At 42.9% G+C, this 25500-nt stretch overlaps 1 protein-coding gene across 2 annotated transcripts in view; it reads right to left on the reverse strand.

Annotated features, from left to right (window-relative positions):
- Positions 1–25500, reverse strand: part of LOC118123258 (protein kinase C beta type) — a 73072-nt gene that overhangs the window by 26515 nt on the left and 21057 nt on the right. For both annotated transcript variants that reach the window (XM_035180567.2, XM_035180566.2), the window contains exons 3-9: positions 23946–24028; positions 15707–15818; positions 15199–15327; positions 9757–9913; positions 8964–9098; positions 7381–7477; positions 3538–3681 (exon numbers count right to left, since the gene is read on the reverse strand). In XM_035180567.2, coding sequence (XP_035036458.1) covers positions 3538–3681; positions 7381–7477; positions 8964–9098; positions 9757–9913; positions 15199–15327; positions 15707–15818; positions 23946–24028 — 857 coding nt within the window. The remainder of the gene's footprint in view (positions 1–3537; positions 3682–7380; positions 7478–8963; positions 9099–9756; positions 9914–15198; positions 15328–15706; positions 15819–23945; positions 24029–25500) is intronic.

A 25500-nucleotide genomic window follows, 5' to 3' on the forward strand; every position in this document is an offset into this window, starting at 1 on the left:
TGCGAGCAGGCAGGAAGAATGTGGAAGTAGAGAAACGGCAGAGCCTTTTCCATTGTGCGGCTAGCATGGTGTGTTTGTAGATTCCACCGGGCTAATTGAGTTCTGGGACCTCCACAAAAGGAACTGTCATCCAATCGTATTTCTTTTTCTCAAGCACTTTAATTACATTTCCATTGTTAATTTGCATAAAACACCGGGTGAACCTCGTGAGCGGGAAACATTCGCTGCCGCACAACCGCTCAGGTTAAGTTGAGTTTTATTGATTATGGATATATTGAATATATCATTTGTCAGACACAGCAAGATGCCACGGTGACAGATATGAAAACAGCGACATGTTCCGTCAAGTGTGTCGTGAGCAACGAGCAGATCTATACGACCCGCTCGCTCGTTGTAAGTGGCCTTAAATAAGTGTCTTAATGCTCAATGATGTAAATGGAAACCATAACATGTTCATTATTCTCCCCAAACTGGTCAAGAACAGAGCAACGAGAGTGACCTTCCATCCACTTCCTCGCACAGGAGACCGGAAACTCAGCTTTACTGTTTATGTCCTATAAATATTCAGGTATGTTAATATCGAGGGTTAATTGGGTTCAGGAATCTACAGGGAGAGCAGTGCAGATGGACAGAAAGCTCTGTGTGTGTGTGTGTGTGTGTGTGTGTGTGTGTGTGTGTGTGTGTGTGTGTGTGTGTGTGTGTGTGTGTGTGTGTGTGTGTGTGTGTGTGTTTGCATAGAGGGCAGCCACAGTTCAAGAATGTGCACTATAATATTCAGCATTTAAGTTTTAATATCCATTGAAGTTCGATGTATGCAGGTGGCCATAATTGAGAGGGTGTGTGTGTGTGTGTGTGTGTGTGTGTGTGTGTGTGTGTGTGTGTGTGTGTGTGTGTGTGTGTGTGTGTGTGTGTGTGTGTGTGTGTGTGTTTGCATGGACTCATCCCATATGGTGCCAGTGTGACTCTATGTAAATACAAACTCTATGAAGTGAAATCAGAGAGGAAAGACGCCATCTGGCCTGAAGCGGATTTTGATGCCGCCACAAAAGACAAGGACGAGACCAGCAGCAGAGAGAGAAGACGCAGAAAATCTCCAGGTTTCATTGAAGAAAACAAAAGGACGCACACAAACAACAACTGTCCCATGACGACAACCAGATGTTGTTTCAATCATTTCAACCTTCTGAGTGATTTCATACACGTCAGGATCTCGGTCACAGTTTCACTTACACACACCGGCTGCTCTCACCGCTGTGTGTGTGTGTGTTGTGGTGTGTGTGTCACTGTCGGCCCCTTTTTATCCAAGAAAAGTGGTTCAGGGTCATTTGACACAACAGCAGACCCGAGGATATTAACTGTCATGTGTCGTAAATGATGCCAGTGTGTTTTCTCTGCTGACCTTGCAGAGTGAATTTACTCAGAGAAAATAAATGAAACCACACTCTGCTGCACTGCACTGTGGTTTATTACGGTGGGCTGCGTTGTGTTCTTCTAAACGTCACATATCATGTCATCTATTCGGTCATTACTGTGACAAGGTGGAGTTCATGTCTGGACCCTTTTTCTTTTCACGCAAGTGCTATTGAGATTCATGATGATAAAACTTGAGAATAAAGCTTTCGGCTGCAAGAAGAATTAATGCTCCAACTATTATATTTTTATGCAAAAAACTATCTCCCTTGGCCAGTCAGGGTGCCACAGTTCAGATTGTTCCCTTGACAGGTCACAATCAGCAGATTGATATATTTGTAATTACCTTTTTAAACTCAAACTAAAATTACAAATCTATCATAAAACCCTGGAATTGGCCTGTTTATTGGTCTGTGACACCACAAGCAAACCTAACCAGTCAGCTTAGTGTCTGGGCCACACTGGAATTCAACTAACCACCTATACACTCGCCCATTCGACCCAAATCACAAACCAAAGTTTGACCGAGCTGCAACAAAGCACTTAGGTATTTAAGTACTGTCTGATAACAGTAGAAATCCATACGCAGATGTGAGCTCATGCATGTGAAGCACTTGCTCCTCACGTGTGGAGTCACGACGACAAGCTACAGCACTTTCATGTGTACATGGGATACTGACGTGTGTATGTCATTAACCCGCTGAAGGTCCACGGTGAAACGTGAGCAGCAGCATTGTGATGCAGATGTCCTCAGACACTGGAGCAGAAAGCTCTGCGCTGAAGGTACCTGCCTCCCACGCAACCTCAGGAAGCATTAGAGACACAACACACACACACACACACACACACACACACACACACACACACACACACAAACACACACACAACGTGAGCAACTGTTTGTGTGTGTGTCTCCGTCTCTGACGTACTCAATAATGTGTCATTGTATCTTTATTCCTCATATCAGCTGGTATTAACACCAGCTTTGTGTGCGTGTATACGATGTATTGAGTCTCACATACATTCCATCCTGTGTTTCTACACAAGGTGTGTACTCATGCGTATCTGAGCACGTCTCTGTGTGTGTGTGTGTGTGTGTGCGTCTTGTATTCCGGTAACGATCGAGCCTTAACTCAGTCTCTCCACGTTGACGCATCAGTGTGGCTTTAAACGCCCGTTGCCATGGAAACAGGCAGCCAGCACACAGGTCTGGTACACAGACAATGGTCTCTCTCTTTCTCCCTCTGTCGGTCACTTGCCCCCTCTCTCTCTCTCTCTCTCTCCACCCTGCTGCTCTGCCCTTCCTTTACCCAATTTTCTCCCTCTGTCTCTCTCGCCCCATCCTCCCTTTCTTTCTGTTTCTCGCCTCGATTTTCATTCATTCATGTCAGCCTTCCCTCGCCAAGGTCCCCCCCCCCCGCTCCCTCCCACCTCTCCCATGCTTTCATCCAGTCTGACGTTTTTACGTCTCGCTCAATTCATTCATGTCAACCTTGCCACCATCCCCTCACATCTCTGTCTCCCTCGCCTTTCATCACTCTCTGCTCTTGTCACGTCATCCTCTTCGCCCCTTCCCCTTCATCCATCTCTGTCTACCTGCGCCTCATCTCCTTCATCTCTATCCAGGACTTTGTCTTTCTTTGCTTTCCTCTAAGCTCTGTGTGTGGATCCCTGTGCGTTAGATTAGCGAGCTCTAATACTCAGCCAAACACAAAACACACAAATGCTCACGGAGGTATTTATCATAGCACACAGTTAGAGTGCTGATATTCAACTGGGTTCACATGGGCCTGGCTGCTGTATATTCTGCATTTGTCCAGAATGAATTAAGCCTGTAAACGTTAGGTGTAGAATAACAGGAGGTCAAGGAAGTATACTCAGTTTACTCAGTAGGCGATCTGCTGAATTATGCTGAGTCCCCCCGCCTGCTGCGGACCGTAACATCTTTATGGATGTTTTAACAAACTTATGTCCGTATTAAAGATATTCAGAAAAATGATTCATCCTTTATTTGCTTCCAAGTGGAAACACTGTACATTTGACAAGCAGCATCTCAGCTGCTTGTCTACACACGTGTTGACAGAGCAACAAGACAGACACAAACACACATCAACACCACGGCCTCACCTTGCCGAAGCTGCCCTTTCCCAGCACCATCAGGAAGTTGAAGTCAGCCAGCTTCACACGATCCTTGTTGCCATTGGAGTCGAAGCGGGACGCAGCATTGGCCGCCTTGCCCTCTATGTTCTTGCCTGGACCAATCTTAGCTCTCTAGATTGAGGAAAGAGACAACAGAGGACATGATGAGACAAACTGGTAAACACTCAAGGAGACTAGGGGCTGCTGTTAAGAGGAATATATTTAATTATTTGTTGAGAGAAGAAAGTGATTTGCTTTCCTGATGCGCTTTTGTCCTTTTGGTTTTGTGATCAGAACCTGCAAACATCTGATCTACTATTTTAATATCAATAAATGATTTTGATACTTTAGAAGTAATAATAAAGACAATTATAACACACCATCAGGGCCTGCTGTGACTCTGTAGTTTACTTCATGTGGCACAAGGAAATTAAATTTATCATTTGAATAATTTAGTTTGTTGTTTCAGTACAAACACAACTCCGGCGTTCATAGCGTTCATATTGGCAAACATGAGGGAAAGACCTGGAAAAATCATTAAACATTCATATCTTTAACGTGCCAGGCACAGAATGGCTCTTTCTGAGAAAAACTGAAATACATACTCCTAATTATCTTGATGCACTTTTTTGTTGGAAAAACACAAACACACACAAAAAAACACACAGACACATTTAATAGTTTGTAAAAATTAATAAATTATAGAGTGAAAAAAGAAAAGTGTAACAAACAGAGGATCGACTCAATAGTTCAAACCCAAAATGTACGTTTCCTAAAATCAAACACTCAACTATTGCCGGTGACGTCTCATTTCCAAAACTTTTAAAAGCACAAACAAAACGTTTGTGTAAATCCAGAAGTGGAAGAGACTAATATGATAATCGACAAAAGTTTTTATGCCCTTCTTCCATTTTCTTTTTTTCCCCTAATTTATTCCGTACAGGCTCTTTACTCCCCAGTTCACGCTTTCCATAATAAACGCAGCCTCCCTGTGAGTCTGCCACTCACTGTTCACTCATAACTGTCACCACTTCCCTTGTTTCTGTCCTTCAACCACTCACTCCGCAAAAATTTGTACCATCTCTTCCTCTAAAATAATTCATTTCTATTTCATCTTTATAAATTTGGCCTGTGTCTCTTGACTCTCCATTTATTCATGTCTGTCACTCTCAATTTATCCGCCTCTGCCTCGACCTTGTCCTGTCTCTGACATAAGAAACTTCTATTATAATCTTATTTTCCACTTTGTTAAGCCGTGCTACAATTTAAAAAAGGATCTTAAGATATTTAACAGAGTGCCTGCGCACTCAGGAACAGACGTACGTGATGAATACATCTTATCTTATCCAATCTTATCTTAAATTGCTAATCCACACAGCTCTCCCCTCTGTCCTGTGCAGTTGCAGTAATTTTTCCCTCTGCCTTGGAAATTGACAGAGTGAAGCATCAAACTACTCTGCTGCTCCCTGGACTGTTTGTTGTGAGCCGTGTGCTGTGTATGTGTGATGCAACCATACGGCTTTCGACTCATCTACGGATAAAAGGCTCAATCTGTCTCCATCTGTGGTGACATCGCACACAAACACACACACACACTAACACACACACAAACATTGGCTAATGCACTTGCGCTAGGTGAGGGACCGAAGAAGAAAAAGGTATGAATGAAAACATCAAGACAAAGTAAACTGAGAGACAAACGTGGGAAAGTATGTTTGAATTGGAGAGACCCTGACGAGTACGTGTTAGTAGAGTCAGACCAGTAAGCTCCCGTCTCTCGGCCAATCAAGAGAGTGCATGTTAAGGTGGTCAATGTGCATGCTACTGGTTGGTATAGATGGGGGGAGTTCTGCCGTTTATGGCGTGTTATGCGTTCTTTGAAGACAGCACGGTTTACTGATTACGTCGCAAAATGTACTTCAAGCATCACGGACGGATATTTGATTATTTTCTACTGATGCAGTAATTTGTTATTCAATGTAAGTAGCAGTAAACTGTTGTTGGTTATGGTAATTGTAACTATTTTACAAAACCAACAATACATGACTTACACTCACGCTACAGCTCAACAGGTTTCATTTGTAAAATCTTAATTTGCTAAGTAAATGCAAACTACAGCTGTAAGATAAATATAGTACAAGTACAAAGTAGCCTAATGTGTATATTAAGTACAAGATCTTGCAAACTGCCCTTAAGTCAATGCACATAATCGACCACTGGTTGTGTCACAGCTCCAGAGAAGAATAAACACTTAATAGACATTAGTTTTCTGCTCCTTAACTTCCCCTGAATAACATTTTGAGTGTGAATGCCAATGTGTGTGTGTGTGTGTGTGTGTGTGTGTGTGTGTGTGTGTGTGTGTGTGTGTGTGTGTGTGTGTGTGTGTGTGTGTGTACACCCATGACATGCATAATTTATTGCTGTGACTGTCTTATATGTGTGTGTATGTGTGTGTATGTGTGTGTGATTCTAGATAGGATGAAAGGAGGCGTGCAGGTCATGTTACCAAAGTGAAATCTCTCTCTCTGCCCGTCCCTGTGTCTGTCTTTCTCTCTGAGCTTCACCCTGGAGGTTCCCCTCAAGCTTGTGTGTGTGTGTGTGTGTGTGTGTGTGTGTGTGTGTGTGTGTGTGTGTGATAGCCAGCCACCCCCGAGAATGTGTCTCAGTAAACGTCTGAGGCCCGTGACCTTGAAGAGATGGAGGGGAAGAGAAAACAGACAAAGAGAGAGAAACACACAGGGGGAGCACTGAAGGTGACAGAGGACAGAACCGATAACTGAAGGAGAGAGAAGGAGGTGGAATGAGGAGAGGGAGGAACTGAAGGAGAGAGAAGGAGGTGGAATGAGGAGAGGGAGGAACTGAAGGAGAGAGAAGGAGGTGGAATGAGGAGAGGGAGGAACTGAAGGAGAGAAGAACCATAAAACCTCCACATCCAGACAGCGTGTTTATTAGAGAGTCTGACTGTGACGATGAAAGTGTCCAAAAGTAACAAAATCCTACTACCAGCAACTTTAAAAGTCCATAATTACCATGTCAATCTTTTTTAAAGTAAAAAATGACATGTTGTGTTTAAATGACCATTTCTTAGAGAGTTTCATTTCAACTTTATGGCGACATGAAGGATTAAGCAGAAGCTCTAATGTGTTAGTGCGCTGGACTGAGCCAGGTGAGATGTTTCTTATGCTAAGCTAAGCTAACTGGCCGCTCCCTATTTGCTATACAGACTAGAGCTATAGCATCAATCTCACTCGTCCGACTACCTGAAGGAAATGGTTCAGTTTTCCTTCTGAAACCAGATCATAAAACACATCTGGAGCAGAAGCTGAGACAGGTGAGGAAATGAGAGATAAACCGCCTTGGAACATTTCCACTTAACTCTGTGATCAACACATCAGAAAACGAGCCTCTGATGATGAAGAGGAAAAGAAGAAAAAAGAAACAGTGCAAAGCAGGGTTTGCCATTCCCGTGCAAAATGTGTTAACGACTGGGCTTACTGGTCAGCCACACACACACACACGTCTGGACCCGCAGTGTGCCAGACCGGATGGCACTATAAGTGCGTCTGCCAACTGCTAACAGCTCTCCCAGAGAGGCTCTCACTCAGACACACAAAGATGCACTGTGCACACACACATGCACAAGCCAGCCATACCAACACATTCAAACATAGCACACAACACACACACACACACACACACACACACACACACACACACACACACACACACACACACACACACACACACACACACACACACACACACACACACACACACACACACACACACACACACACACACACACACACACACACACACACACACACACACCTCGAATTTCTGCCGGAGCTCCTCGTTGCCCTCCTCCCCCTCCGGAGGGACGGGGACGTTGAAGTACTCGCCCTCTTCCTGGGAGAGCAACTTGAACCTGAGGAGAGAATATTTCCAGTCAAATCAATTCCCAATTCATTTGCACAATTTCAGCGTTTAACTGTGGCCATTAGCCGAGCTGCTGCTGACAGGTAGGGCAAAGTGATGTGAAGTCTCGAGGAATAATCAGCTGATAATTTGGTAATTCACTCTCCTTCATGGTGATGGAGACAGAGACGGGCCGACAGCGTCATCATCATTTCACACAATCAACTGAGCAATTTTCCTTATTGGCCCGATTACGACTAATCGCACAACCTCTATATATCTCACGGCAAAACTAAGATATTCATAGAAACAACACTTTGCTGGGTTTTAATGCTTTAGTTTCACAGATCTCATATTTTCACCTTTAAGCAGTTGATAATAGATTTTTCATCTTCTCACCAAATCCAAAGTGGGACCTGTTTTTTATCAGCAAGATTCCAGATTCCTTTATCACTCTGCATGTTTGGTGCTAAGTTTATTAACTACAAACTTTAGGACCTTAATTCATCTTTTTTTTCTCAGAGGAAACGACTTCCTGGATGTGCTGAGTAATAAATCTGAATACAGCAGCTCACATATACTGCTCCGCCAATACGTAGCCATGTGATCCATTGTTAATACGAAAATATTGATCATGGCCACTTGTTTCAGGAGCCTTTGCACAGTGGGAACATCTGAAGGAATCAAACTGCAAACAGGTTGCAGCTAAAGTATTTTCCAGCTAACGATCTTCTGCAGGCTGTTGAGATGAATGAACCTCATTTTGCAATAAACACTTAACGTCTTTTTTTTTTAAACTAAAGAGCAATTATGGACATGAATTACTTCTTTAACACAAAAACCTCCCACACAGGACAATCACCTCCAGAAACATACAGAACTCAGCTGTTACGCTCACGTCGCTGAGACTCTTCCTCCCTTTGGCTCCCGGTGCCAGAAGGTGTGAGGTTTTTTAAGCTGCACACGTGTCGATGGAGTAAAGCAAAACACACACACACACACACACACACACACACACACACACACACACACACACACACACACACACACACACACACACACACACACACACACACACACACACACACACACACACACACACACACACACACACAGGTTCTCTGAATATCAGGGTTTTAATGCCATCTCTCCACCTCCACCATTCCACCTCAAACGCTGGCACCTCATTAAAATCCCTGACAGGGCAGCGTCAGCGAAAAAGAGAGGGAGATAGAGAGATACAGAGACCGAGTTGGAGAGAGAGCGGGAGGGAGGGTAGTGGAGAGATATAGAAGCAGAGATAAAGAGATGGGGTAGAGATGCTTTGGCACCGAGTATCACCAGAATGAAAAGAGGAGGGAGCTCCAACTAAAGTATTTCTCCAGCAGCGCAGTAATGAACAAGGTCACCTTCACTCTCCCTCCTCCTCTACCTGTTCGGTTTCTCGGCCTCACATCTGTCCCCCGATCCTCCATCCATCCCTACTTTAATCTCACCATCCATCCACTCCTAGCTTCTGGAGCTCCGAGATGCCGAAGGACAGCGATCCCATGAAGTCGTTGCGACTGGTCAGGTCCCAGTCCCATATCTCCACCGACAGACGGCGGTCCTTATCGTACTCCTTCAGGTGGCTGCGGGAGAAACGAGGACAATAAATGATTGGATGTTGGCCAAAGGCCTTTTTTAAATATTTTGACATTTTCATATTAAAAGCTTTTTAACGTTATAGCCCCATGAGAACAGCCGGACTGCATATTTTATATCCTATAACAATTTGTGGACTCTGAAAAGTGCCTAGTAACATTTCTCTGGTAATCACTTTCACTTTATTTCTCAAATACAAGACTTTTTGGAGTAGCTGTCTAGCCTGTGTACATTTAGAGGTTTTTTTTATTTACTTATTAGATGGCAGCAGAAAATGCCTCTCAAACCTAGCATCTGCACACAGATGCCTGAAAATGCAAATCTCCGTCCTCTCACACGCAAACTGCGATGTGGCTTATTAAGAAAATAATTGGAGCCAAGTGGAGGAGCCAACGCCGAAAGCAAGGTTTTTATAAATATAAGGAGCCAGATGTTTTAATCTGAGCGCCAGCGGTTACACATGGTTGGAAAGATGAGCATAATGTGATGCTCTTAAAACACTGCACCGAGCAAGTGAGAGAGATGAAAGAGGAGACAGATAAAATGGGCCGAGACTGAAGGAAGGAGAGGCGAGGAAGAAGGCAAAGAGCGACAGAAAAATAAATGAAATGAGAAACCACCGAACGTGGTGTAATGGAGCCTTACAATTTAAAGGTCTCATTCCAGGTGGGGTTCAGGCAGCACTTTATGGTCTTGGTCTTCTGTTTACTCTCGCTGCGGGGGTCTGGAATCAGTTTGAGCTTCACGTACGGGTCCGAGAGACCGTTGGGGTCCATGGGAACCAGATTCCTTGCCTCTTGGACTGGAGGGAGCGGGGGAAGAAAGAAAGAGTATAATGTGTGTTATCTGAATGAAAGCAGCCAGTTAGACAAGTCACACAAACATGTCATCAACCCCTTGATTTGTATGGGTAAATGTTAAATGGACTGTATTTATATCATGTTACTCTAGTCTTAACCACTCAAAGGGACACATTCACCCATTCACACACACACATTCATACAGCCCTTCTACATAAATATACATCGAGCCACCGTCATTTCAATTTACGGACGACCCGCTCGGCCACAGAGGAGGGGTTAAAGTCATGGGTTCGCCAGATTTGTCGGTAATGACCATGCAGACGGATGAAGGTTGTCACCTCTAACTCTAATCCGTATTTTGTAGCTTTTCTATTATTGGGCTGTAATTGTATTCCAGACGGTAAAATCCCCAAATGGGTTTTTAGTGTATATTAATAAGTGTGTACGTGTGTTCAGTTAATGCTGCTGGTCAAGTTGTGAGGTCACATCCAATTACCAGAAGCAGGGAGGATGCTCGCACACACACACAAATATACACACACACACGGATATTGTGCATTTGGAACCAGAGTCTGCACAGTAGCGGTTGGGGATGGAGCCGCGGTGGCACTTGAACAAATATCAGTGTGATAAGAGCGGCCTAAAATGTATTTAACACGTTCTTTGACTTTTTAATAACTAACATGGAGGAGGCAGGGCTTCACATACAGGGAGCTGCCATGTTGTCCACACCTACGGTCAATTGAGAGTCTCCAATTAACTTGGAGGAAGCTGGAGAAACATGCAACGCAACTCAACACAGGTCTCCACAAAAAGCTGGGATCCCAACCGGCAACCCTCTCCTTCTGTGAGGCACGAGATAGATTCTGCAGATGTAAAATGTCACGTTTAAAGTGTGATATAATACTGAGGCTGCTCCTTATTGCCACCACAGTGCACCTGAGTTCACCTGAAAGGCCGTCTATGCCTACGACGTTTTCTGTAACTGAAACTCTCACACACACACACACACACACACACACACACACACACACACACACACACACACACACACACACACACACACACACACACACACACACACACACACACACAGCTCTTAGTGCACTGTGGAGCATGCAACCCCCTTTTTTTTTTTTTTTTAAACAAGCACTGAAATGAGAGCTCGGCAGTGAGAGAACAACTCAAGATGTCAGCGAGAAGCGTTTTTTCATGCAGCTAAAACACTCGGCTACGCTAAGCTCTCCGAGAAGTTAACCACAGCACCGACCTAATGGCCAACATTAAGCCCTCCGCGGAGCAAGTCAATAAATATTAGATGATGCCTGTTAAAGTGACCATCAAATGGTGGTTGAGCAGAGCTATAAAGAGGGTAGCATGTCAAATGGTCTCAGAGGACAATTACAGTAAATACAAAAGTGTGTGTTTTTTGTGCGTCGGAGTTTTGTGAGTGAAACGAAGGGCGAGCGAATCCATCTGCATGTACAGGTGTGTCGCATGCATGTGACTGTGGATGCGTGTGTGATTGCATAAAACATGAGCATGTGTGGGTCTGGGTATATGTGTGTGTGTGTGTGTGTGTGTGTGTGTGTGTGTGTGTGTGTGTGTGTGTGTGTGTGTGAGAGAGAGAGAGGGGGGGTGTGTATGGTGTCTACAGGGAGGGCGAGTGGAGATAAGAGTGCAGTAACAGCAGAATACTGTATGTGCACACAGCGGCGTGGGTGTTGGCAGTGCACCTTCTCCCATGTGAAGCAGCCTCACTGGAGTCGGAGTAGGATTCTAATGTTCCGTCCAACTTCGACTTTCTCTCTCTCTTGCACAAGTGAAGTCTTTTGTCGGATGATTCCTCTTGGTGAACTGGTTTTGTTTGTTGGTTTGTTTGTTTGTAAGAACGATTACACAAAATCAACTCACAACAATTTCCATGAAAGGATGTAATATGAGTCAGGGAAGAAACCATTATGGTTCTGATGTGGATCTGCAGGCAGGTCCAGGAATTTCTTTTCTCTTTCTTTAATATTGGGAGATAGGGCATTTTATTTGGGACATTTTCCACTTATTTCCCAGGGAATAATTCATAGATATTGATTAAAAGAGGGCAATTTGGTGCAGATCCAAATAAAGATCCAGATCTAGTGAATATAAATGTGGTTTCATAAGGGGACTGTTGGGCCTTGGCAGAGGTAACATTGCGTTTTTCAACATTTTCACCGTGTTCCCAGGGAATAACTCATGGAATTAATGTACCGAGAAAAAAACAAAATCAGGGACATTTAGCGACCTTTCTTTGAAACCATCTACTTGTGTGTGTGTAATTTGAGCCGTGAACACGATAAACATAAAGCACTGGAATATTACAAAAGTCTGCCAAATGAAATAGATCACCGTTTCCCCCCCGATGTGGCCTCACACCAAAGAAAACGAGTGGTTGATTGATGCTGATCACAGCCGTGGCGGATCCACCGAGGAGACATTGTGCATTCGGTTCACACTCCGACTTGAAATGACAAGTCCAACATCTGCTGTTTGTTCTTTCAGCATGACCCGAGGCCTCTTCTGATTCCTGTGCAGCAGTCGCTCAGTGTTTTCTGCTGAGGGGGAGGGCGGGGGGGGAGATCTTCCTGCCATGTTGTGAATATTTTGAGTAAAGAAAGAGCCTGAATAATCTGCACAGGTTGGAGGGAACAGTGTGACGCCCGTGTTCGAGGGTTTCCAGGCAGTGGGAATGTGAGAAAACACAGCTGAGAACAAAGCTAGTGTTGAACAGTCTACATCTGCGACGAGAACACCTGCAAGTGTCTCGAAACGGGACAACACCGATCCTGAGGGCCGGCGAATTCACAGAAACACGGATTTACTCAACAAGTCCGAATTTCCCACGTAATGCAAACTAATGCAACTGATATTTCTCACATTTGTTCATGTTCTGTGGGAAGATTGATGGCACATGATTGTAACTTTGTGAGCCGACACTCCCCGAGTCAATATTATTGACTTTTGCAGTTCCAAGGGAAAGTGTGTGTGTGTGTGGGGGGGTGGGGGTGGGCACCTCTCAAAGCCCCAATCGCACCTCCTCCCCGGCTGGAGTGTCCTTGAGAGAGATGCTGATCGTCTGCTGTGCCACTGACCCTGAGCTTTGAGGAGGGGCGGTGTGGGCACGCAGCTGATCGATGGAAGTGACACTTCACACCCATGTCGATTGCTTGGATTGAATCCGCATCTGAGAGTCCACAGCGCAAATGCATTGTTCGGCGTAGCAGCCATTTCCTCCAGCTCTGTTAAGCTGTGGAATAATTCCTGGTGCTTCTACGATTCGTTCTCTGTGGTGGTGCATTTTCTTTCTTTTTTTTAACTCTCTGCAATGAGGGAGCAGGCCACTCATGGCAGCACACTGACCCCTGTCGACACGAATGAGTACTGCACCACTTGTGCCTCTTATTTGCTTGACTATGATCTGCAACCACAAGTTAGATGAGATGATTTTAATCCTCATCAGCTGAAGAAAGAAGCAAAACTCAAACTGTGTATCATCTGCAAAAAAAATATTACAAACATAGGTGTAACATTTTTTATTCTAACACGACTAATAGATGCATAAGGCTGAAATGTAAAAAAATAAGATATCTGGTTGACAATTTAGCTCTATCCTAATGGGGTGAAAGGGTATCTTGTATTTGATGTTGCTCTATTGTGCAGCCTTTACTGCTGCCCTAGCAGTCTGCTGTCTTATCATTTCCCACAGAAAATCCCCACTAATGATCAGTCTGCGAGCGTGGGAACCAGGAGGAGACAGGAGAGAGCAGAGCAGCACAAAAAAAAATGAATCCCAACAAAAGATAATGCAGGAGGAAATAATTTAAAGGGAAGACACGTGCACATTTAATGTCTATACTGTGTAGGTTCTTTAGGATATTAATTAAATTCTAATAACTATTTAAGCCATAATTCATGGTGAATACTGTCAAGTCCCAGAGGAATTTCCACACTGATATTGTCAAAGTCAGGATTCAAATAATCTTGAGTAAAAAATGTAATTCCAGCAAGGGAAAGATAAATTAACTGGTTTATATGTCTAAGGTCACACAAGCATTAAGCGAGTGTCGTGGGTCAAAGTTCACAAAAGTTGAATTCCATGTGAAGCCATGCTGCGATTTGCCTCGCCACAGGAAGCAGATGTTTTAAACAGGAAGTGAAGGTGCGCCACTGCTACATTCGCACACGTGGCCCCTTATGATACATTCAAATTCTGTCTGTATTTCCCACTGCTGATCAGGGTTACCCCCCACCCATTAAAGTAGAATAGATAGAAAGGACCAACAAAACAACGACCATTCACGTGGAAGTGTGATCAGATTTGGGACATTTGAACATTAGATAACAAGTGTTTGAAGTTTGTGCTAAAGAATAAAGTTTATTCTACATAAGTCAGAAATATTTGTTTGAATTCAGCTCATTTAAGCACCGACAGGATTTTCCCAAATAACAATAAAGTCCAATTTCTGCAAAACATTATAATGTTTTCAGTTTGAAAAAGTTATTGTGAGGGTAATGTAAATATCTGCTGCCACCTAGACGTAGCACAAGGAACTACAAGAGTGCAACAGGGTGGTGAAGTCTTCTTATTTATCAGCTCATTAAAACATCAGTTAGGCAAATTAACTCATCAGCAAAAATGTGAGGGCATCTTGAACATCTATCTTTAGAAAGGAGACTTGTTCAGGTCAGATATTTTGTCTGTTTAAATACATTTCACTGGAACAAGACAGGCTAATACTTTGTCTTAAAACGATGAAAAAGAAAAGATAAATCTGCGGGATTTGACCTGATAATGTGAACATGCAGCAGTTAAAGTAAAATGTCCCCTTTGATGTTTAAACCTATTGAAAACAGCGTGAACTCAAGTATGTAAATATGAACATTTTGTTTTTCTAATGGATTTTGACTGACAGGACTCTCTCTGAGTAACTCGCTGCTTCACACTCACACAGCGACACCATTCATTACTTAGAGGCACTCGCAATCACCGTGCACATCCATCATCCTTCAAACAGTAATAATGTAAAAATGTCTTCCACATCATTTCTGTTGCATCAGCACGTCACATCTGTACGTCTACCAGCAGAGGGAGACATATAACCAGTATTCTACAGTAACTTCAAGGTAAATATATTTGTGTTGGTTGACTCTGTGTGTGTGTGTGTGTGTGTGTGTGTGTGTGTGTGTGTGTGTGTGTGTGTGTGTGTGTGTGTGTGTGTGTGTGTGTGTGTGTGTGTGTCATACTTACTGGTAACAGTGAGTACATTAGTCTTGACCTCAGCGGTGATCTGGATGCGACCTCTCCTCTCAGTGTGGTCTGTCCCACACAGGCTCGGCACATTGGCCACACATCGCTTATGGATGTTCATCATGCAATCTGGAAAACACACAAACATCGTGTATATTTGTGGTGTGGTTTGCTCTTTGAGAATATTCTCTTAACATTGAACTATGTAGCGCTATATATTTTCAAAAAATGTCAATAGTTGAATATTAAGAAGAATAACAACGTATTGATGTCAGCATTAGGTGTTAAAAGTTCTATATTGATAATAACAACACTATTTAATGATGACTGCCATGTCAGTGCAGTTGTTATATAGTTTTGACTGATTTAATGCAAAATTGACATGGATGAATCCTGAATCCAGTATATAATGTGCTACGTAATCTGGCTGTAAATACTAATACAAGGTTACGTCTATTTCTGCTTTAAATGAGACCATAAAAGTATACGTGTGCTAAAGGGAACATACGGTCACATCTCATGCCCTGATGTAAGAGGCCGTAGAGCAGAGAGCCACAGTGGTCACAGAAGGTCGGGCTGGAGTAGGTGTGGATCTTAAACTTGTGCTTCGCCCTCGGGTCCTGGAGACAAAGAGAGAGAGAGAGAGAGAGAGAGAGAGAGATGGAGACTGTAGATCAGACACAAAGCAGTAGATTGAAAAAATTCATAAATGGCAGTTTTACTCCTCTTTTATCTCTTTCATATTCATCTTTCACCACCACTCGTTCATCTCGATCACTTTCTAACTACCCAATGTATTTTATAGTGTTCATGACTCAGCCATTCTTTACATCTTAACATGTGTACTACTGAACATTTGGTATGAGTGAGGGTTAGAAAAAGACTTTCATCAACATGCATAACATGTGTGGTTGTACGTGTGTGTGGCCAATAAGAGACTGCTCATCCTCACACACACAACAGACACACACAGGTGGTGAGAACAACCAATACACCACATGAGAGAGATCCAGGTTGTGTTGAAGCAGGGAAACGCGAGTGTGGGCGTTAAGATGCTTCTGCCAAGTGGATCCATCAGTTATTAATCATGCAGCTATTTACTGGATTATTAATCTCCTCACATCTACGATGCTTTGATGGCACCAAATGATTACTTTGCGAAGAGGAACATTTTTCATATAAACCAGTCCAGTAAGTGTAAACCTCCTCACGGGCTGATTGATTTCTTCTTCTCCTCCTCCTCAACCTGTCCTGCTAAATTACTTTTAATACAGACGGCCCCTGCCTGAATTATACCCAGCTCCCTCATTGTGTCTTTTGAAGTGTGTGTTGGCTTGTTAAGTCTGAAAGACTGTGCCTGTGCCTGCGACCGCTTGTGCGTAGACAAGTGGGTTTCTTTGCACAAGAGTGCGTGTGTTTGCATTATTGTGTGTGCATCTGCGTTTGTTTGTTTCTCTGCTGGTTATCGTCTTTTTCAAGGACAGGACCGCCTCCTGCTCGTTTTTACTGCTCCTCTTAAAAACAAGGGAACATTGTGCTACTGAAGCTCCGGCGATGAGCAACAGCAGGGAGGGCCGACGAGAACACTAATAATTAAATACGTCCGCCTTGAAAACTCAAAGATCGATCAGGAACGGAAAAACAGAACAGAAACGAAAACCTTGACTTTTACTGCTTCCTCTTCTCTGTGACGGTTGCTCGATCAAATCACAAGAAAGATAATCAATTCAAAGCATCACAAATAGGCCGGAAGGTTTAAAATAATTCAGTGTTAAAATACGTCTGACCGTACATCCTAAAAACTTGCATTACTATAAAATCTGCGGGTCCAGTTTGAACCGTTTTCCAACCAATCAACTTGTCCAGGAACAAAGATTAAAAGTTTGTTTTTAAATCGATCACAAAAATCCATTTTGAAGCCGCTTCACTGACTGTAATTATTTCCCAGACATACAAACCGTCACGCTCTTGTTTTTCTTTAACTCCACTCACTGAGAGCCCACACGCAGATGAATGTTGTTGTATGTTAAGTCTCCTGCGCTGCGTATGTCATGTTGTCTCAACTGAAAACCCACAGCTAACATCGGCACAGGACGCCAGAACAATGAGTGCCCATTAGTCAGCGCTGTTGTGACTGTTTTCTTGTCACCGTGCTTTGTCTCACTCTCTGCTCGTCTTTTGTTGTGGTTTAAAACCCTGTTGTCCATTATTTACCACGCCAACGTCTTCAGTCAAGTCCCCACGCACAAAGACACACGCATGCCGTCGTGTCGGTCATCACACTGCGTGACAGACTCCGTTCTTCTGCCGCACAGAAACAAGTCGTCAGAAATCTGCTGCGTCTCAAGTCCCCACCAGACAGTTGTGGTCTGGATTGTTTGTATTTTCCTTCTTATTTCAACCTCAGTTTTCATATTCAAATATTTCTAGGGCTATAACCAAAGCTTATATCAAAATAAACATTTTCATATCAATCTATACTGATTGGGGCGGCTGTGGCTGACGGATAGAGCGGTCGTCCACCAACCTGAAGGTCGGCAGTTCGATCCCAGTCTTCCACATCTACATGCGAAAGTGTCCTTGGGCAAGATGCTGAACCCCGAATGGCCCCCCCATAGGAAAAAGTGTGCCCATAGATGCAATGTATGAATGTGTGTGTGAAAGGGTGAATGGCAAACTGTGCTGTCGGGCACTTTGAGTGGTCATCAATATATAAATACAGACCAATAACCATTTATCAATAATTATCATGATAAATGTCACATTATCATATCTTTTAAGTTTAAAGAGTGATATTTTCTCCTGGGTGAAAGTTTTAATTTTGAACAATTCTTTATGAACAAAACATGACAAACACTTGATTGCAAATGAGGTAGATACATTTTGTGTGCCTCCTCACTGTGTTCAAACAATACATAAGAAATGTATGTATATAATATAATCATTAGTGTGATAACAGACAAACTTATTTGTGTGATTTGTGCACTTTTGGCTTTTCAGTGTGGTCCACTGACATGGGGGAGGCAGAGTTTATGACCTAAATTGCAGCCACCAGGTGGCGATAGAGGTGCTTTGGCTTCACTTTGGGGGAGCAGTCATGTCGTCCATCTTTATAAACAGTCTATCGTCTAATTTCAACACACTTTAACATCCAAACAGCACAAGTGTGAAAGATAGAAATATATTTCCAGGCTACAATAAAAAAATCAAGTTGCAGAGAAGACAAGAACCAAACAGCTGTATTCCTCCTCCTTTCCTACAATGACAGGGTCAAAGTCTTAAAAGCCTTCTGGCAGGTTAACCCTTTCACTGACTAAACCTTGAGCAATAACATATTTAAATATTCAAATGTATATTTAGTTTACGTGATGATTATGTGATACAAGCAGCACATCAGCAGGCTACATAATGGATGCTGATAACTCACAATCACACTCTTCACGTTGAAGTTATAAAAAGTCAGTGTGTTTCCTTAAAGTAAACCGAGCAAACGTTATTTCCCAGTTATATTTAACATGTTCTCCTCCCACACTGATTCAATAACAGACTGCACACTCACTTTCCTACAGGAGAGACTGCAGCTGCTGCTTTTTTTGTCCTCATCAATAAAACAAATGCAGTGCCATTGTGTTTATCCCCCTCAGGCTCACAATCCCTCCTCTGGGAGTGTTTAAGTGTTTGTGAGCCGGAGACTGTTTGAAGCGTTTCTTGTTGATTGAAGGAGCCATGCAGAGCAATCGCTTTTGGATAAAGGAGAGGAGCACAGAGGAATGAAAGAGGGATAAAAATAGGAGGGAAGAACCGAGTGAAGAAGAGAGAGGGTGACTCCCTCTTCACACCCTGAGAGGAATCCCTCTCCTTCTCCCCTCCCTCCATATGCTGATCACCATGTCATCAAAGGTTGCCTTGTGGTTTTAGTGCCGTTCTTTAACCATCTGGTCACAACATTTTTGGGCGACTTCATCTTCACACCCTGAGAGAAATTCCTCTCCTTCTTCCCTCCCTGAAAATATATATTTGCTCATATTTATGTTATGTGTTGAGCTGTGTTGCTTCTGTCTGGAAAAAGACACATGCAGGCCGACCATTTCACCTTCATGAAAGAATAAGCTGTCGTTCTTCATCTGTTATCAGAATACAAGGTTTGTATCGTACAACCGAGTAAAAAGGCCACTCTGACATTTCGAGAAATACATCAAATCATAATATGACCAAAATAAAGTCGTTAAATGAGAACAATTTGAAAAAAAAGGAAATGAGCAGCAAGAATAACCCGTGTTTCCTGGAGTTATTTGTGAAACTTCTACTGAAGCTTAACTTATCAAGATGTTCCACATCCGTCATTGGAACGTAGGCGACAGGCTGAGCTTCTGTTATTCCCCCTCTAAAAATACACTTAACCTAAAGTATGACTTTATTCTAGAAATCTACTTATGACTGATTTGTTTCAATGAAAGATTCCCCAAAATGTTGAAGAAAATGAAAAAAGTCCTTGATGTGCACCCTTAATTGAAATTTAAAATACATGACATTGATGTATAAATAAACTTCCTTTTTAATATTATTTGTTAAATTAGTTTGGGAGCAGTGCCATCCTCCTTCATGTGCACAAACACACTGGACACACAAACACACAGTGGATATCACTGGGCCTGAAATGTAGGTTTCATTAGAGGATCTCATCCCTCGACCTCTCCCACAGGGAACTCATTCTATTAACCCAGATCTATAATTGACTTCTTCTTTTAAACATACACAGCTGACAGAGAGAGGGGGCGCGGGGGGGGGGCAGGAGGGAGGTGGAATGGGAGTGGTGGGTTGATTTATACAGACAGTTACACAATATTACTGATTGTAAAGAAGTTAAATGTCTTTCTGTTCACTCCTCCCTCCTCTGAAGTTTGACCTTATCCTCTGCTGCTCTGCTGCTGCTTCACCCACAGAGAAATCATAAACGTAATTTCATCCATGTTATTTTATCCTCGCATAGGAATAAGATAAAATAGACTTTATCAATCCCGAAGGAACATTTTGTGCCAGGTTACTCGTACAATAGAATAAAACAATAGATTATTAAGAGAAAAATAAGAAAGTTAAATGTGAGTAAAAGCAGAGCCAATGCCTCATAGAAATAACAATTTACATGAGAAATTAAATTAATACTTAAGTGGCAGTAAAAAGTAGTAATGGCACTGATAATAGGATTAAGTAATATGGAAGTAATATTCCACATGTTATGAAATAGTAATAATCTACAATATACGAGCTCTGACATTTGGGTGCAACTACAAGATCATTAATTTGTCTGCTTCTTATTGTCTCATTGCTTTGTCAATTATTTTTTCATTTTTAAATAAATTGCAATTCATTACTTGGTCTACAAAATGTAATTAAGCAACACAAAAGCAGAAATGGTTTATTCATCAAATGAAGCTGCAACCTTTAAAAAAAAAAAAATAATTAAGTTATTTAATCATTGTTGTTGCTGATTCTATTTTAAGATTGACACGATTGGCTCCAAGAATCCTTTGAGTCTGTAAATATCTGGTCTCTATATTAGCAGAACATTACACCTGATCCATCCATCCACCTATCATCCATACCAGCACGGGTTACAGGGGGGGGTGGAGCTGGAGCCAATCACAGCTGACATTGGGCGAGGTCGCCACCACATCACAGGGCCAACACACAGACACAAACATCACACTCACACCGACTGACAGTTGAGAGTCTTCAGTTAACTAACCACAATCTGTGTTTGTGTTTGGACTGTGGGAGGAAGCAGGAGAAAAGCCACAGAGACACGGGGAGAACATGAAAACTCCACACAGAACAACCACTGTCATGAGATTCAAACCAAGAACCTCCCTGCTGAGAGGTGACAGGGCAAAAGTGAAAATGTCTGACAAAGATGATTTGGGAAGATTTTGATAATATGTGATTCTGCTGCACCACTCGTTGTTGCACCAATCTGTCCCTGGCCCCTGAATGTGTTGCATGATCAAGCTGAAAATAACTGAACTCAGAGCTGATGACTGCTCGAAGTGCATCGCTCTCTGCGTTTCATGCTCAAAAAGCCACTTCAGTGCAGGCGTGCGTGGGAGAAAACAACGTGTCGAGCTGAACCCTACAAACCTGACAGCACTATTAGCAAATCTTCATCCAGGTGTTCCACAGTGTTTCACGACAAAGACCGAGCACCTCTATGATCAAATAAGGACATTTAATCTGGATTTCAAAAGAGGCAAATATATAAATACCCGTGTTTAGTCCTGAGAATCAATGAGATTTCTGTCCTTGATATGTACATATTACATCATCACATGACTTTGAAACCCCTGGTGTTATAAACCTGTGCATTGAGACCTTCCTCCTCTTCTTTTCATTCCTTGTATAATCATCTTGATGAGGCTACCTGTCTTCCCGTCTCCTATATTTAAATGCGAAGCCCGTTCGGAGCAGAGCTAGCCTACATTCCCACTGTGCAGGAACCAAGGTTGTAAGGCCACGAACTCATTAAGGAGATGACATGGTGGGGGTGGCGAGGCCCCCGTAATTAAGAGCAGCGCCCCCTGGGTGGAGTGGCATTTAAATAGAGGATGTACAGAATAAGAGGTGGATGTGGGAGAGAGAGAGAGAGAGAGAGAGAGAGAGAGAGAGAGAGAGAGAGAGAGAGAGAGAGAGAGAGAGAGACAGAGAGAGACAGAGACAGAGAGAGAGAGAGAGAGAGAGAGAGACAGAGACAGAGACAAGAGATAGTAGAGGATAGATTCAGGGAGGGGAGAGTTGAATGTACGACAATTATAGAAATATAGACTAGTGTCGTAAAAGGTGTGTGTGTGTGTGTGTGGGGGAGGTTAGAGGAAACAGAATGAGATTTAAGTGACTAATGAAGAAACAGATTGTTTTCAAACAGCTGAACCGTGAAGAAATTCTAAAGCATATTTAACCGTCATGTTTATCAAAGCAAAAAGATCTGAAAGTTCAAATGTGCAGCGAAGGAAAGGAGACAGAAATCTGTTCCGGCTTTTGAAACCGAATCTGGTTGTAAAACACAATGAGAACAACCAGATCTTAGTTCTCTTTTTAATGACTTCTACCGTATTCACATCGATAAACATGCGCCTGTGGTTTGTTTTACCATTATCAACTCCAAGGCCGAATTTTTGTCTGAGGTTTTTTATGTGCCCTTGTTTTGTTTGAGCGTGTAGGCGATAAAACAGACACTTCTGCTGCCAACAAAGCAAAACAACATTTTTTAAGAACTTCTCTAACAACCTGCAGATATAAGAGGAGGACAAACTAATACAAATTATGATCCAGAAACCCCACCGTAGAAGCTATTTGTGAGAAAACAAGAAGGAAGCAGTCGGGGCAGGAGAAGATAAAAATTGAGAAAGATGTTTAAGTCGGCAGAAAAAGAATAAGACGAGCGTAGAGACTTTTCAGTTCTACAGAATACGCCTCAGGAAGACAAAGGACAAACACTGGGTTTCCTCTAGAGGCGGCTCTCTCCGTGCACTTGTCAGAGAGTAAGGGCACTCCAGAGGGAGGTAATGACGTAGCAAAGGAACTTAAAGACCCCGGGGGTTTTTGAGAGGATGAAGGTAGAGTCCCGAGAGTGCTCTTAAAGGACAGATTAGAGAAAAAAGCTTGAATTTTAAGAATGTAAATCAACGATATTCTTCTCAGCTCCTCGAGAGGGTGGATACGATTGTCATCATTATCAGAGTAGCACTTAAAGGCACTTTATGTTGTCGGAGCAGGCGAGGAGATGAAAAGAACATTTAAAGAGTGTTAATAAAATAAGGTCAGGCACCTCAGAATGTGTGTAATAATGTGCATAGGGGGTGCAGAATATAAATGAAGCACTGCAACATGCAGCCATATAGAATACATGATTCTGGTGTGGTTGGAAGCATGATAATTAAAGATACTGAAGAGGAAATGAGGAGAACATCAGAGTTCAAGTCAGTGACAGGATTTAACCTGTGAGTGGGGAAATGAAAGTTGAGTTGTTTTCAGACACAAACTGTGAGAAAAGGTCCAGATGTTTTCCAGAGTTTGTTTTTTACATATGAAGAACGCTGAAGGAGATTTCCTGGGTCAGACATATACACAACAGGAGAATGTCGGGAACACGCAGGTGAGGGGTGTCGCAGCATTCAGGACATTACGTATTGAATATCGTTGTCTGGCCAAGTTGACATTTTCATGAGTCTTCTGGGCTTACTCCGACATTTTGTGGACTGGCAAGACAAGATCTGACTCAGACATTTGTGTTCTCACATACGACCTGTCCAGAAAATGTAAGGATAACTTCTGGGCTTCAATGCATTCAGCAGCCAGCCACCAGGGGGTGATCAAGACACCTGGCTTTACCATCATGCTGTTCATCTTCATAAACAATCTTTAATCAAAGCTCAAAACACCTTAACTGATATTCTTCCATTCTCTGTCAACATGTGAGTTTCCCTGGTCGTTTTTAGTTGTATTTGGCAGCGTCGTGTGTTTAAAATCTACGATATTGAGTCGATCAAAAGTAAATATCAGAGACTTTCTCGTGTGTGAAGATGAAATGTTACTGTCAAGACAACAAAAGGAGAATGAGACGAGAGACAAAAGACGGAGGCTGCTCAACCACAACACTGGTGGTGGTGGTGATAGATGAACTCTTGTTTCACCCGTCTCGTTCTCGCCGTCACACACAGCGTAAGAGTTAAAATGATGAATTCATTTGTACTCACATCTGAGTCAGGTCCTTTATCAGCTCCTGGACAGGAGAAGGTGACAAACTCATGGCAGCGCTTGTGGACCACGAAACAACACACTGTGGAGACAGGAGAGAGAATCAATCAACAGGTGCTTCAGTAAAAGAACAACACAAAATACAGTCCGTTGAATCCTATCATCACCTCGGCCCAGTGACAACATGTATTCAAAGGGATTTGAGGTATTGCTTTGTGCATTCAACAGGAGGAGGCCTTAATCCTGACCTCGTTAGACTCAATCAAAACTTAACGATGTACTTGTGTCTGACCAAGTCCGTTGACCAGTCTGTCTTTATTCGCTGCGGCTCAATTACTGCAGGTCAAACACGCAGGTTTAGAACGGGCGCTGCACTAGTAAAGTGTAAATCAAATAGTGTACATTAAATTTTTGCTAGCATTAGCCTTTCAATTAACTTTGCTCAACCACTCAGAGACTTCCCCCACCCTCTCTCTCTCTCTCTCTCACTAGCACTGCCTTGGCAACCTTGTGGCTTCGGGCATAACTGTGGTTGAAGCCAACGTCTGGAACTGATGTGGCTGGGGACCACCATGGTTCTCCACCACACTAATCATGCAGTGGGTGGAGTTGGGCTCAGGACCTCGGGATGAAGTTACACTTTAAGTAGAAGCAAAATTACAGATGGTTTTGAGGCCGAGTTATTCAACAGCCTCCTTAGACGCATGCATTTAATTGACCTATGAAAGGATTTAAAAAGGTGGTAATTGTGCATAGGAATGCTGTGCTTCTCTCTTAAAACACCCACACACTCTTATTGTCGTTCCTGCAGCGTTGACTCATTGTCCACCGCTGCGGATCAGAGCTGTTTCCAAATGTCTACAATCATGTAATGTAAAATGTAGCCTCATATATACAGTATGAACGAAAATCACTTCTTATCAACAGGATTTTGTGCATTTACAAAGTTCCTCAGGCACAGATTTGTTGAAAATAACAAATTTACACATCAGCACGCGACAGATCGTACAAAACATATTCAGTCAGAATCTAAATGAGATGAAAAGCGTAACACGGCTCCACTTTCCAGGTTGGTAACAATCAGCGGTGCAGAAACATGTGGAAGCTCTGGTGCATGGTGGGCCTGTCATCTCCCCCCTGATCAATGTCAGCTCCACTGACAGGCGAGATGAGCAGAGGAGGCTAAAAATATCTCTCACACACACACACACAAACAGTCCTTATGATTGTGCCCCTGAGTGTATTTACATAGTGTGTATGTCTGAGTGAGCGATGGAGAGGAGAGCTGTAAAAAGCACCAAACAACAGAGACGTTGATGAGAGCAGCAGCCGATACAGTTTATAGAACCACGACTGAAACTAGTGAAGCATATTTGAATCATCCATCTTCACTATGTATCGATACCGTGAATCCATTAAAGGAGAAAGGTACGGTGGCCCTGCAGTGCCAATCACCACAAATCACTTTACACTTTAATGGAAAATGTAGGTACCCGCTATCGGCAAGGCTCATCACTGATTGGATGGACACGCTGTCCATGTGTTTTGTGATTT

This window comes from Hippoglossus stenolepis, chromosome 16 (assembly GCF_022539355.2).
Source record: "Hippoglossus stenolepis isolate QCI-W04-F060 chromosome 16, HSTE1.2, whole genome shotgun sequence".
In the NCBI taxonomy this organism is placed as follows: domain Eukaryota; kingdom Metazoa; phylum Chordata; class Actinopteri; order Pleuronectiformes; family Pleuronectidae; genus Hippoglossus; species Hippoglossus stenolepis.